This window comes from Ictalurus furcatus, chromosome 1, assembly GCF_023375685.1.
Source record: "Ictalurus furcatus strain D&B chromosome 1, Billie_1.0, whole genome shotgun sequence".
In the NCBI taxonomy this organism is placed as follows: Eukaryota; Metazoa; Chordata; class Actinopteri; order Siluriformes; family Ictaluridae; genus Ictalurus; species Ictalurus furcatus.
This window is the reverse complement of record NC_071255.1, coordinates 2,913,768-2,928,332: the sequence shown is the minus strand read 5'-3', so window position 1 is coordinate 2,928,332 and position 14,565 is coordinate 2,913,768. Positions and strand designations below refer to the sequence as shown.

Genomic DNA, 14,565 nt, shown 5'->3' with positions numbered 1-14,565 from the left:
TATGTGGCCTAATGCTACACTGTAACTATTCAAAGTGTGCGTTTGAATACGGATAATCCAGTGTGGAACCTGAGGATGCGCACTCATGGCCCTACCTTCTGTGCCGCACTAGAAGGCACGAACTCCAACAAACTCCGTCGAAAAAAAGGACGTTGAGGTAAGCTTTGCTAATTTGCTAACAATAACTGGTTTGACTAGCATTGATCCTAGTGGAGAGATATACAATGAAAACAAGGTTCAGGTGTTAGTCATTACATGTGTGGCCCCTCCCCCAACCACCACAGTCATGATAAACCACACCCCCTCCTGCTACACTGCTATACTATTTCCGTCCAAAGAATTTATAGTATGGATTTTCCAGCAGTAAAAATGAGCCAGTTGTTTTGAGACTATGTGAGGGACAGAGTAATTATGACACTGACTTTTACTAGTTAGTCATGAAAGGGATTACAAAGTGTACCTTGAAACTTATCCCCACTATACACATTGGGGCTAAGCTTATTGGAGTCTAAAGTGGACTAAAAATTGTCCTTGTCACACTTTCAGCTGTAGAATGTCTAAACCTGGTATGTGCCGCCCATGTGACTGCGGTAAAAATAGAGTCCTGCTCATAGGCAGCAAGGCCCATCTGAGATTAAATATCAAAACAACTCCACTGAGCCGGGGTGAGACAGCGAACGTGGTGCCTACGGCAGTTCAAGACTGAAGCCGGAACAGAAAAGCAAAATATTCCGTAGCATCTTCCTGTCAGCATGTCTCACCGGAGCTTCGCTTTCAGTCCAACTGCTCTGCGCTCCTTAGAACAGGAACAAGACCTTCTGGAGAGACGGCGGCATCAGAGGAAGCTCATGGAGCCAACTGTCAATGGCTACCTGCTGAGGAAGGAGGCTCGGGAAAGAGCCACAATCTCCAGGAAGAACTTGGAGGTACCATCGGTGCCGCTGGTATGCCATGATTTGGTGGTACAGAATGCACTGTACACAGGAGATGTGGAGGCTGTGAAGACACTGTTTCCCAAAGGCTCGCCGGATAAACTGGTCATCAAGCCTGAGGGAGGGGCCATGCGCTGGGTCGCTGACGGGAAAGTGAGAGGTACTGGGTTTGGCTTATCTATCTATCTATCGATCTGTCTGTCTGTCTGTCTGCCTGTCTGTCTGTCTGTTTGTCTGTCTGTCTGTCTGTCTGAGTTCTTTAAGCAGCTGAACTGCAGCTGTTTGGTCGAACTATATGCAATACGATGTGGTAATGACAAAATAACCGATGACTCATATGAATGCGTTGGGTGAAAGAAACAGCAAATGGATGGATTAATGGAGGGAAAGTAAAGAAAGAATGGTGAGGGTGTGGGGGGACAATAAAAATGAAAAAATGGCAAGGAAAACAAAAGAATGGGAAAAGAGAAAAATAAACAGAAATCATTAGGAGGGATTAAAGAAGGAAAAGTAAAAAAAAGGAAAGATAGAACCAATAAAATGGAAAAAGAACAAAATTAACAAAAAGAAAGAAAACAGCAGATGGATATTAAAAAGAAAGACAGATAAAATTTTTAGAAAGAAAAGAAAATGCATAAAGAATGTGGAAAAATTGTGTGAAAGAAAGAACGAAAGGAAAAATTCTACAGAAAATAGCAGGAGTAAGGAAGCAAAAGGAAAGGAAGATAAATAACTAAAAAAAACAACGAAGAAAAAGGAAAGAAAAGAATTCATATGAAAATTAAAAAGTAAAAAAAAAACAGAAAGGGAGAATAGAAAATGACAGATGATAGGATTAAAGAATGACAATGAAATTATTTATATTAAAAAAAAAAAAACTTTTTAAAACCCCCCCAAAAAGATTAAACTAAAAAAGTAAATAATAAGAAAGAAAACAAGAAAGGAAGAAAATAAAAAAGAAAATAATCGAAGCAAATGAATAAACACTGGCAGAATCTAAGAAAGTAAGAAAACATCAAAAGGACGGATCAAAGAAGGAAAAGGAAGAAGACGGGAAACAAGGAGCAATAAAAAGGAAAAGGAGAAAACTAAACAGAAACAAATGGTGGACTTAAAGAAAGAAAAATACAGATAGGAAAAAAAAGAACACAAAGCACACAAATGAGTACACAAGGAAAGAAAACAGCAACCGGAGGGATTAAAGAAAGAAAGAAAGAAAGGAAGTAAGAAAGAAAGAAAGAAAGAAAGAATGAAAAGAAAAGAAACAAAGCAAATGAATAAATATATTCGGATCAATGAAAGAAAGCAAGAAGGAAAAAGAAAGAAAGAAACGAGTGATGAAAGTAGGAAAAGAAGATAATCCAAGTACCATAATAAAATAAAGAATTACAGGATGGACGAGGGGCGGAGCTGTCATGAACCCCATTAACCTGGGGCACACTCTCTTTCTCCACATAAATATTCTGTAAATAATGGATATTTGGTTTTTGTAGAGCAGTTAGAGCAGTTGGTGCGAGGCTGCAGGACGTGAGTCATCATTAATGTTGGTTAATAAGTGCACCAGCCTGGTGTGAGGGCACACAAGTCTCATGTGGTGTGAATACCACAGCTGCCTCATGGCTTCTAACGTGTCCAACTGGTTGCATAACAGCCATGAAGCCTTAAAATAGAGCGGTCCATGCACAACATTCAAATCCTACAGAGATCACTCAGGATAAACAAACGGTCAAAACAACACCACAACAAGACGCTGGATCCCGTCTGGTCATCTGTCCAGCTGCTTCCATTTAAATTATGGGACCAAAGATTAAGTTCAGGAAGCAGAAGAAATATCGCAACGACGTAATCGCAACCGCGCACGCTTCGGGAGTAGTACTTCAGTTCTGGAACGCTCTCCTTGTTGGCGATGAGGTCACTGTGATCAGTATCGTCGATGACCCTGAGTACACACACCTTATGGATGCGATATATGACACCAGTGACATCGAGGAGTGGAAGAACTACAGGTTCAACTACAGAGGGTTAAGTATGTCACCGCACTGCTGAATTCTCGAATCTGATTGGTCAGAAGGTGTTGATGCATTGTTCAGAAGCTGTGTGGTCATTATATAATATGTTATCAATAAAAAGTGTTTTAGATCAAATAAAAATATATAAGAAATGCATAAATAGCTTTTCTCTGAGGAGACATTTATCTTACCATTTAGAGAAGGCATCTCCAGCGACACTAAGGTTTGCACCATGGGGAAGACATCAGGACAGAAGTGTTTGCTCTTTGTGGTTTCTCTGTAATAAGCGGTTTTGGGGTTGTTGTTTTTTTTTGGTATTATGAACTTGAAGAAAAAGAAAAAAGGATGTTTTGTTTTCTTGTATCCTGTCAAATAAAGTAAAGATGAGATCGTTAATTCAACTTCAATTCAATTCAGTTTTATTAGTTTAGTAATGAAAGAAATAAAGAAAGAGAGAAAGGTAGAAAAGTAAAAAAGAAAGAAAGAAAGAAAGAAAGGAAGGAAGTAAGAAAGAAAAAAGGAAGTAAATAAATAAATGTGGAGAAAGAAAGTAAAAAGAAAGAAAGAAAGAAAAAGCGATAGAATGGGGAAACAAAAACAAACAAATGTGGAGATAGAAAGAAAGACAGAAAGAATGAAAGAGAAAGATAGATAGATAGATAGATAGATAGATAGATAGATAGATAGATAGAAAGTAGAAAATAAAAAGAAAGAAAGAAAGAAAAAGAAAGAAAGACATGGAAAAAGAAAGAAAATAAACAGAGAAAGAAAGACAGAAAGAAAGAAAGAAAGAGGAAATTAAAAACAAACAAACAAACTTATAAATAAAAATATAAATAAATATGGTGAAAGAATGAAAGGAAGGAAGAAATGTAGAAAGAAAAAGAGAAAGAAAGGGGAAATTAATGAATGAATTAATAGATAGATAGATAGATAGATAGATAGATAGATATGTAAATAAATGTGGCGAAAGGGAAAGAAAGAATGAAAGAAAGAAAGAGAAAGTAAATGTGGAGAAAGACAGAGAAAGAAATGTGCAGAAAGAAAGTAAGAGAAAGAAAGAAAGAAAGAAATGTGGAGAAAGAACGAAAGAAAGAAAGGAAAGAAAGAAAAATATCTCAAATAGAAACTAAAAGTGATAACTAACTTGTTTCAGCAATCTTACACAACATTAAATGTAACTATAAACAGATAAAAAGTATCATCGTATTATTAATGAATTAAAATGTAATGATTGGCGAACTGCTGTGGTATAAGGGGAATAAAACTCTTTGGGATGTAGCGCAGCACCAGCTCGTTGATTATTTTCCTGTAACAGCGTGACGTGGAGTGTTCTGCTCCTCACTTGAGCTGAATTCATTTCCTTGCCTAATAACGTTCTGTAACGTAGTTCCACAAGCAGCATTCGTCGCACATGTGGGAAAATAATCAAAGGGCTGATGTTTAATCTGATGGTCTGCCTTTCCTTCTTCAGGACTGTGGTCTCTGACCTACGAGCAGGAGCTGACCACCCCTCTGCACATCACAGCGGGCAGAGGCTTAACCGATTGCCTCAGGCACCTCCTTCTGAGAGGGGCCAGTGTAGATTTTACCCCTGGGGGCAGCACTGCATTGCACGAGGCATGCCAGGAGTGCCAGACAGACTGCGTTAAACTGCTGCTACAGTATGGTGCCAACACCAACGCTGTCAACGAGGATGGACTGATGCCCCTGCACCTCTGCACTGAGCCAGAGTCACTGGAGTGAGTGATAATAAGTCACTGGCTATCATTATTTTTAAATTCTGCACAATTAGTCACATTATCTGAAGAACTGTAGCAAGGTCAATATTGGTCATAGCATAGGTAATGTAGTATGACTGATAATATAGTTTCTGTCATTAGCAAAGGCAGATCCTTTTAATGATCTGAACATATATAAGAAAAGAGACAGCTAGAAAGAAAGAAAGAAAGAAAGAACAATATTAAAAAATAAATATTAGAAAAAGAGGAAACTAAACAGAAAGAAAAAGAATAGCAGGTGGAGGATTTTTTTTTAGAAAGAAAGGGAGGAAGGGAGGAAGAAAAACAAAAAATAAATACTGGATGCACTGGATGGATCAGTAAAAAAATTTAAGAAAGCTAGAAAGAAAGATAGATCGCAGATAGAAACAGCAGATAGATTGAAGAAAAATTAATAACTCACCAGAAAGAAGGAAAAAAGCAAATGGAGTGATTCAAGATGAAAAATGTAATGGAAGAAAGGAAAAAGAAAGAAAACGAAGAGAAGCAAATTAAGAAAGAAACTAAGTAAATGAAAAGAAAGAAAGACATGATTAAAGGAAAGAAAGAAAGATCAAAACATAAAACACCGAAAGGAAAGAAACAGCAGATGGATGGATTAAAGAAAAAGAAAGAATGGCAAGAAAGAACCAATAACAAAAGAAATATAAAAAAAGAGAAAGGGTAAAAGAATGAAAGAAAATTTTTTATACAAAACAAATAAGGAACAAAAAGAAAAAAGAGACAAGAAAAAAGAAAAAAAGAAACAAGAAAGAAAAAGAAAGAACGAAATAAATAAATAGAGTAGGTCGATGCATGATATAAGGAAAGAAAGAAAGAACAGTGGAAGATCAATCCATATAATACTGAAAGAAAGAAGCAAAGAAAGAAAGAAAGAAAGAAACAACAGATGCAAACAGATGTATTTAAGAAAGAATGGAAAGAAAGAACCAATAACAAAAGAAATAAAAAAGAGAAATGATAAAAGAAATAAACACATAATAAATACAAAACAAACAAGAAGGAAAGACAGAGAAAACTATAAACAGAAAGAAAGAAAGAATGAAAGAAAGAGAAAGAAAGAAAGAGGAAGAAGTTGTCTTAGCATTACTTATATCTCTGACGTACACTTCCCAGGTGTGCCAAGCATATCATCCAGTTCGGTGCAGCCATAAACGGCTGTAGCTTGGATGCAAACGACACGCCGTTGCATGTAGCAGCACGTCACGGCCTCCTGGCCCACGTGGATCTGTACCTGCGGCACGGTGCAGCAGTGGAGTGCCAGAACGACGAAGGACAAACACCACTGAATGCTGCATGTTCGTACCCACACGAGCACGCTGCTCTGGAGCGCTATGCCCAAGTGTGCCAGCGGCTGGTGGAGGCTGGGGCGAAAGTGGTCACGGGTGACGCCGATAACCGCACTCCTCTGCACATGGCGTGCAAGAACGCCAACCCCAAGATAGTGGAGCTACTGCTGCGAAACGGTGCCTCTGTCAATGACATGGACTACGGAGGCGAGGCGCCCATGCATAATATCCTAAAAATGGTGGCCTATAAGTTGGAGCATGAGCCCGAGCGGATTGTTCAGGAATTGCTTAACTACGGATCAATCAGAGTGTGGCCAGGAGCTCTGCCAAAGGTCAGTACATCTGTCTCAGGTTCTGGGGTACATTGTTTTAAGCTCATCAACCCCCAAGCAAGTTTCTGTTTTGGTCTGTTCCGGTTGCAGTCTTAAGGGCTGACCTAATACTAACGCAACCACGGATTGTACTTTATAAATCTTAAAATCTTTATACTTCCCTCATTCCTACACTCTAGCAAAGTCCGATTTCGGTTTCGCCAATCCGTAGAACTGTTCCAGGACTGTACAGATCTCAATGTTAGTTTTAACCTTCACTTAGCAGGATCTTGTGGGTACCTCCTGAGGTCAAACTGTTGCTTTGAAACAGCTTGGGGGTGGGGGCAGGTGTGCGGTTAAAGATATAGTTCGATATAGTCCTTTCACATATCACTTGTAGAAACTGTAGGTCATGTATATATGGGGTTATACGGTAACCACCTGGAGGTTGTGGGGGGTAGTGAGCTGTTTCTTGCTCGGTGTTAGCTAAGTCGAACGTACTGTATATTGATAGAGTTTGTTTTACGTTAATGAACTCAAACCATTCTCCCTTTACCGTGACAAAGTGAGGCCACATATTTCAAGCAGGAATATCGAAACCAGAAATGGGAGGAGAAATGGGCGTGGCTTCCAGGACATCAGAGAGTGCAAAACACATGCGCATCATTCTAGATTCACATGTCGACTGGCTTATCTGCATTTTTTTTTTTCTTGAAGTAAAAAAAATAAGACTACTCTTTTTGTGTATTTTTGAATGGTAACTTGTAATAACTCCGTAGTAACTCTGATTTTAAAATAAGGAGGTCTGCGTTAACGCTACTTAAACCATTCTATAGCTTGTTGATCTTGATGCTATGGGATTTAGCCTTTGCTTCAGGTCTGTTTGAAGAGAACGATGCAGCGGCACTTTAGTCCTTTAGTCTGTCCAGCTCGGTCACCTCCTCAGCTGCACAATCTGCAAAAACAGATCAGCTTCAACTTTCCTGCTAATAACTCTGTCAAGGCCAGTCACGCTCGTTATGTCGTAGATTGCTAACTAGTTAAGGCATGTCTCTGCCGTAACTCCGCCCAACCGGGTCATATCGCTGCAGTGCATTCAACATTTCCTTTGATGTCTCAACCTCATTGACCTACATATCAGATTTTTTGACTAAATGCTGGCTATCATTCGATTACTGCCTTACTAAACATACTCAAAATGAAATCTCAATTTGTAGTTTGCATGTTTATTACGTATAAGGACTAAACCTATTAATGCATGCGGCAGCACAAGAAACAGAATACGATATCAAATACCATCGGAATGTTTAGTTGTCTTTTTAAAACGCTGTGCTGATCGCAGAAAGCGCTTAGTACTGTACATCCAGTGAATCCCACTTGTGCCGGATAAATTGCCTGATTCTTAATGAGGCAAATGTTAATAGGAGATTAATTAGCACTAATTGCAGAAGTTCTCGACAATCCCCCAGAGAGGGGCCCAATCTGTTCATCAAGCCAAGTGCTTAATTATTCCACACTGCACTCCCTCACAACTACCACCGCCGACCTCTGGCCTTTTTCCGAGCAGGTGGGGATATCACTCCAGGTCATTGTTACCTTGACTGAGGAGCAGCTCCTTCTTCCCCCAATTCAGTGTTAGCTGTTTCAAGAAATGACTAGACTGTCCTAACAGACCATTCATAACATACACACTCCATGTTTCACATCTTAAGGGTATCCCACGCTGCTGTTTAATTCTCAACCCTGTTTGGTCAGAAGTCTGTGATTTCAATCGCAAGTTTGTATTAATGTCATTCTTTCTACAGCATTAAATGACACAGCAACTTGTATGGTGGTTAATCCACAGTAACAAACATGGTGCGATTTAATAAACCAAATGGTATAATTGTTGATGTGCTGAAGTTTTCTGTAAGGAGATGTTTATTTTAGGCTAATATTTATGGAAGGAGCCTCCAGTGTCAATGCTTTGTAGTAGTCAGTAAATTTCCCACTACAGGAAAGTCTTCAGGACTGGTCAGGGAATGACCGTTTGAAGCTGCTATACCGTATGTGACGGCAGGAATTAAGTTCCACAGCGTGGCATGATTGGAATAAATACTGTTAATAGAACATAATGAACTTTGCAGTGGTAAGAGTAACTCAGTTGTTTGATCTGGATGACTGTTATGAATAAATGTGTAATCTGATCATTGTCGTTAATGTGTGTGTGTGTTAATTCCAGGTCCTAAAGTACTGCTGTATGTCACCACGTACAATCGAAGTGCTGCTGAATGCATATAGCCGTCTCAAAGTCAATGATCGGTGGGTGGAGGCCGTTCCTCCAGACATGTTCCAGGTAGGAAAATATTAAAGGACTGCAGTTATGTTCTCCTAAGGCTGAGATAGATCATTCTACAAATTCAAGATAACATAACATAGCCACAGAGGTGGGAAGTAACAAAGTTCAATTATGTTTATAATATGATGAAAAATGAAATTCTGAACAAATCTAAAAATGTGACAGAAGGAATGAAACCCATCACTGTAATCCATCAAGGTAGCTATTAGCATTCAGTTAGTAGTTGTCCAGTGGAGTTATAATTACAAGCTAACATTTGACAGATTTGGAATAAAGTTTTCAATAAGGAAATGATTGATGGAAGGAGTTTCCGGTGAAACTCTCCATGGGAGAGTCATCAGCACAGAAGAGTTTATGCTTGGAGGTTTCGAAGTATTTATTTAGAAAGTAATTGCCCTTTTAAAGAAGTTGTGTACATGACCAGGATAACATGCTAAACTATACTGTTCTCTGGATTCTCTCTACAGAAACATCATGACTTTTACGAGTCTGTGTTTGCCCTGGCCAATACTCCCCGCTCCCTGCAACATCTGGCTCGCCACAGGTTACGCACCTATCTAGAAGGCCGTGTTCACAAAGTGGTGCCCAATTTAGGCCTGCCCACATTTCTGAAGCACTACCTGATGCTGGAGTTTCGAGGCTATGTTCACTAAGTGCTCACTGAACTAAAAGTGTACCATCAGCTTTACAATCAATAGCAGCGTTTACATGGACAACAATAATCCACTCTTAATCCGATTAAGACCATACTCTAATTAAGAAACTAGCATGTAAACAGCAATTTTTACTTACCTTAATCTAATTAAGGTCATAATCGAAGTAAGCAATAATTGAATTAAGACAGGTGGAGTACTCCTGTTTTAGTCGCATTATGGACGTGTAGTAGTGACATGTAAACACCTTAATCACATTATGAACGTCGTGTGAGAGTTTTCACCGCATTTTGCGACAGGACACGATCACACATGGCAGCGCAACCGTTTTACGGCGAACAAGAGAGTTCGGCTGCGTCCCAAATTGCATACTTTCCTACTATAGGCCTGTAGTGGGGAAAAATACATGTATCTCGGCTACTACAGTGAGGGAAAAAAGTATTTGATCCCCTGCTGATTTTGTACGTTTGCCCACTGATAAAGAAATGATCAGTCTATAATTTTAATGGTAGTTGTATTTGAACAGTGAGAGACAGAATAACAACAAAAAAATCCAGAAAAACGCATGTCAAAAATGTTATAAATTAATTTGCATTTTAATGAGGGAAAAAAGTATTTGACCCCCTCTCAATCAGAAAGATTTCTGGCTCCCAGGTGTCTTTTATACAGGTAACGAGCTGAGATTAGGAGCACACTCTTAAAGGGAGTGCTCCTAATATCAGTTTGTTACCTGTATAAAAGACACCTGTCCACAGAAGCAATCAATCAGTCATATTCCAAACTCTCCACCATGGCCAAGACCAAAGAGCTCTCCAAGGATGTCAGGGACAAGACTGTAGACCTACACAAGTCTGGAATGGGCTACAAGACCATTGCCAAGCAGCTTGGTGAGAAGGGGACAACAGTTGGTGCGATTATTCGCAAATGGAAGAAGCACAAAAGAACTGTCAATCTCCCTCGGCCTGGGGCTCCATGCAAGATCTCACCTCGTGGAGTTGCATTGATCATGAGAACAGTGAGGAATCAGCCCAGAACTACACGGGAGGATCTTGTCAATGATCTCAAGGCAGCTGGGACCATAGTCACCAAGAAAACAATTGGTAACACACTACGCCGTGAAGGACTGAAATCCTGCAGCGCGCGCAAGGTCCGCTGCTCAAGAAAACACATATACATGCCCGTCTGAAGTTTGCCAATGAACATCTGAATGATTCTGAGGACAACTGGGTGAAAGCGTTGAGGTCAGATGAGACCAAAATGGAGCTCTTTGGCATCAACTCAACTCGCCGTGTTTGGAGGAGGAGGAATGCTGCCTATGACCCCTGGAACACCATCCCCACCGTCAAACCTGGAGGTGGAAACATTATGCTTTGGGGTTTTTTTTCTGCTAAGGGGACAGGACAACTTCACCGCATCAAAGGGACGATGGACGGGGCCATGTACCGTCAAATCTTGGGTGAAAACCTCCTTCCCTCAGACAGGGCATTGAAAATGGGTCGTGGATGGGTATTCCAGCATGACAATGACCCAAAACGCATGGCCAAGGCAACAAAGGAGTGGCTCAAGAAGAAGCACATTAAGGTCCTGGAGTGACCTAGGCAGTCTCCAGACCTTAATCCCATAGAAAATCTGTGGAGAGAGCTGAAGGTTCGAGTTGCCAAACGTCAGCCTCGAAACCTTAATGATTTGGAGAAGATCTGCAAAGAGGAGTGGGACAAAATCCCTCCTGAGATGTGTGCAAACCTGGTGGCCAACTACAAGAAACGTCTGACCTCTGTGATTGCCAACAAGGGTTTTTAAACCAAGTACTAAGTCATGTTTTGCAGAGGGGTCAAATACTTATTTCCCTCATTAAAATGCAAATCAATTTATAACATTTTTGATGTGTGTTTTTCTGGATTTTTTTGTTGTTATTCTGTCTCTCACTGTTCAAATAAATCTACCATTAAAGTTATAGACTGATCATTTCTTTGTCAGTGGGTAAACATACAAAATCAGCAGGGGATCAAATACTTTTTTCCCTCACTGTATATAGACGGTAACTACGCGATTTGGGACACACCCACCGCTTCAAGCAGTTGTCTATTAGCACGTATAGCATGACAAATAATTAACTGCACTTAAAGCGTTCGTAAAAAAAATAAATAAAAACACCCAAAACTGTATACGGTACCATAACGAAGACGAACTGTATGTTGATACGTGAAATTCTGGAGGGACGTCGGACGGCGTGGCGCAGTGACGTAATGACACGGGCTTTTAATCTAATTATGTTCTAAAACATGTAAAATGGGAACATGACAGGAGTATTCTAAAAGTGACTCATGTAAACACCTTAATCACATTATTATCTTACTCAGATTAAGGTCAATAATTAGATTACTGCTGTCCATGTAAACGTAGTCACTGATTATTTTGACCTTTTATTTTGATTTTATTTTTATTTTTTTTACTGCTATGGCGCTACAGTTGGCTGAAAACTATGCTAACGCAAATAAAATTCACCTGGCAGAAAAGCTGATTCACTGAAGGGGAAAGGACGCACAATGTGAAATTTGCTTCTGGTGGTGCTTATTTGCACTTTCGAGTTCATCTAGGCGAACTTTGACCTGTGAATTCACCTTGTCCGTTTCGTGAGCCAAAAGAAAACACAAAATTTGGTCTCTTTGGTCGATAAATTTATACATTTGACATGTCATCTACTGATATACACTCTGGATGTCGTCTTATTCAGATAATTTTTTCTCTGTATCTGTTAGGATTTTCTTGCTAGCAGTGTTATATTATATAGATATAGATATAGATATAGATATATAGATGCTCTGACCAATAATTTGAAGTAGTTCTGTTCTAGTTACTAGAAGGTTGTGAGATCAAATCCCAGCTGGAATAAAAGCATCTTCCGAATGAATAAATGTAAATTGCCTTAAATGAGACACAAATATCATTCAGCTCTGTGCATAAATGTGACATTTGACATTCATGACATCTTTGATAGACTAGAGTAAATGAATGTGTCGAACTGTGGAGCAAACAACGTTTGAGAATTGTTTTTTTAATTTTCAGTCTTTAAAAGACTGATGATGATGATGGTGATGATGGTGATGATGGGGAATCGCTTTTGCAGATGATGCTAATATGCATTCTCTTTTGCGATCGCTGTTTTACTGAAACAACACGTACGGGAAATATCATTAATAAGACTTTAAAAGGATGAGCTTTGTTGTATGATTGAAGTATTGCTGTACGGCATAGTAGATTTATTTACCACCTGGAATTCTTTTACATGTCTGATGAGCTTATTGATATCGAGGACATTGTGGTTACTTGTTTAGACCACAAGGGGGCGACCTGCATTTTGAACTATCACATCTATCTCGAAAGACAATACGAAGTTTTAAAATAATGGTTTGATTGTATAGCTTGAACATTTATTTGCATTGACATACAAATAAACGTGTTTCTTTCTAATTGTGTGTTTTGTTAGTGAAATTGACGTGTACCTGCCAGAATTATTGGCACCCTTCCTAGAAATGATTGTATAAAATAAACACATTTTTCTTTGCTCTAACAAAAATAAAGATTTGCATTAGAACTGTTTTTTAAAACAGTGTTATTGTTTAGAATGATAGTAGAAAGAATATTTGAAATAAATCCAAACAAACTTGAAAATCTGATACTCTTTGTCCATTTACTCTCAGTCCCCCAGGAACACTGTCGTTGCCTTTAACTGGGGTATAAATATAAGACTGCTCACATGTTAAAAAAAAATCAATTTCACATCCATTATCATTTGGAAAAACATGGGAAGACTGCAAACTTTCAACACAAATGGTTAGCATGAACAGATAAGGTGAAGCAATTAGGGCCATAATAAAAGGTTTCAGGAGGAATAAAAGCCAAATCGACTATTAAACAGCGCAAAACAAAGTTTTTGATCGTACACACCATCAGCATGTTTGGCGACAAAAGGAAGGGGGATGTATACAAAGAAAAGCACCTGATGACTCCGAAGTCAAATCTGGAGGTGGATCGTTGGTGCTTTCAGGCTGGTTGCCTCTTCCAGGAGGTTCCGACTTGGCCATAGATAATTTTACCCCTGGCTAAATAAAATAAATAAATAAAAATCAAGAACCCTACTAAAAGCCTGTGTTCTGAATGGAACATGACATCCATGCTTACAAACCTTAGAATATAAAGAAGCCAAAATGCTAAGTGTTCCACTACAGGAAGTGTCTCAGTGATGTTATTAGTGCAAATAATTTGAAACCGGTGTTTTCTTGAAAAAATTTGCACTACTTAAATTTTTTGTTTTTTAAATATACAACATTCCTGCATTTTTACTTTAAAGTTTTTTTTTCAGAATGTAGCTTATTTGAGAAATTAAACACATTAAAACTTTAACTGTTTGAATTTAGTCAATTAATTATTTCTCAAGTTTCTAGTTAAATCTTTCTTTCCAAAAATGTCATCTTCACGACTCGACTGTGATAATTCTAGATATTTTTCACATGTACTCATTTCATTATAATTTCGACCTATAGGGGAATGACCAAATTCATAACAAGTATTCAAAATCTAACATCTTATCATGTTAATTTATTTATTTATTTTTTTTACAATGCCCTGGCCTTTCATTATATACTGTTATGGTTATTATCAATGATCTGATTCAAGAGCTATGAAGGTGAATCTGGAAAGCCGGACAATTCCATGATGATGATGATGATGATGAAGGGATTGTTGCCACTCTTCAGGCCTCATCAGGAAAGAGCAGCCATACATTCATGTCGATTGTGACAGGAGCACTTTGACCTCTATCCTCGGTTACACCCTCCTCGTCATCACACCATCCTCATCAGCCCTCACCTCTCCTCCTTCCTCACCTCTCCTCCTTCCTCCTCCACCTTGTCCCATCCTCCGTTCAGAAACATGTCCACCTACGTATACATTTTGTGTACAGTTCTGACAACATAATAATAATAATAATAATAATAAGAGAAAGAAGATGAAGAAGAATTACTGTTTTATTATTATTATTGTTGTTGTTATTATTATTAACCTCAATAAAAATATAAAACTTTTTTTTAAATTATTTTTTATAAATATCCAAATGTTTCTTCATGACTTAGAGGATGACATCTTATAAATTATTTTATGCTGGAATGTCTGAGAAAAGTGCCAAGGCTTGATAGACAGTGTGTTGTGGGGGGGGGGGGGGTTGGGGGATGACAGTGGGGGCAAGTGGGGCA

The 14,565-nt window shown here is 38.8% G+C and overlaps 1 protein-coding gene across 2 annotated transcripts; it reads left to right on the top strand.

The window, feature by feature from the left end:
• Positions 1 to 204: 204 nt before the first annotated feature.
• On the top strand, positions 205 to 9,931 carry asb10 (ankyrin repeat and SOCS box containing 10). Of its 2 annotated transcripts, none has more exons than XM_053612612.1 (5): positions 205 to 1,092; positions 4,416 to 4,683; positions 5,839 to 6,343; positions 8,544 to 8,657; positions 9,128 to 9,931. In XM_053612612.1, the coding sequence occupies exons 1-5, from the start codon at positions 753 to 755 to the stop codon at positions 9,311 to 9,313; spliced, it is 1,413 nt and encodes a 470-aa protein (XP_053468587.1). In that variant the 5' UTR covers positions 205 to 752; the 3' UTR covers positions 9,314 to 9,931. The 2 variants fall into 2 exon arrangements, with proteins under 2 accessions (XP_053468587.1, XP_053468667.1); XM_053612692.1 differs by having other exon boundaries at positions 1,002 to 2,958.
• The last annotated feature ends 4,634 nt before the right edge of the window (positions 9,932 to 14,565 follow it).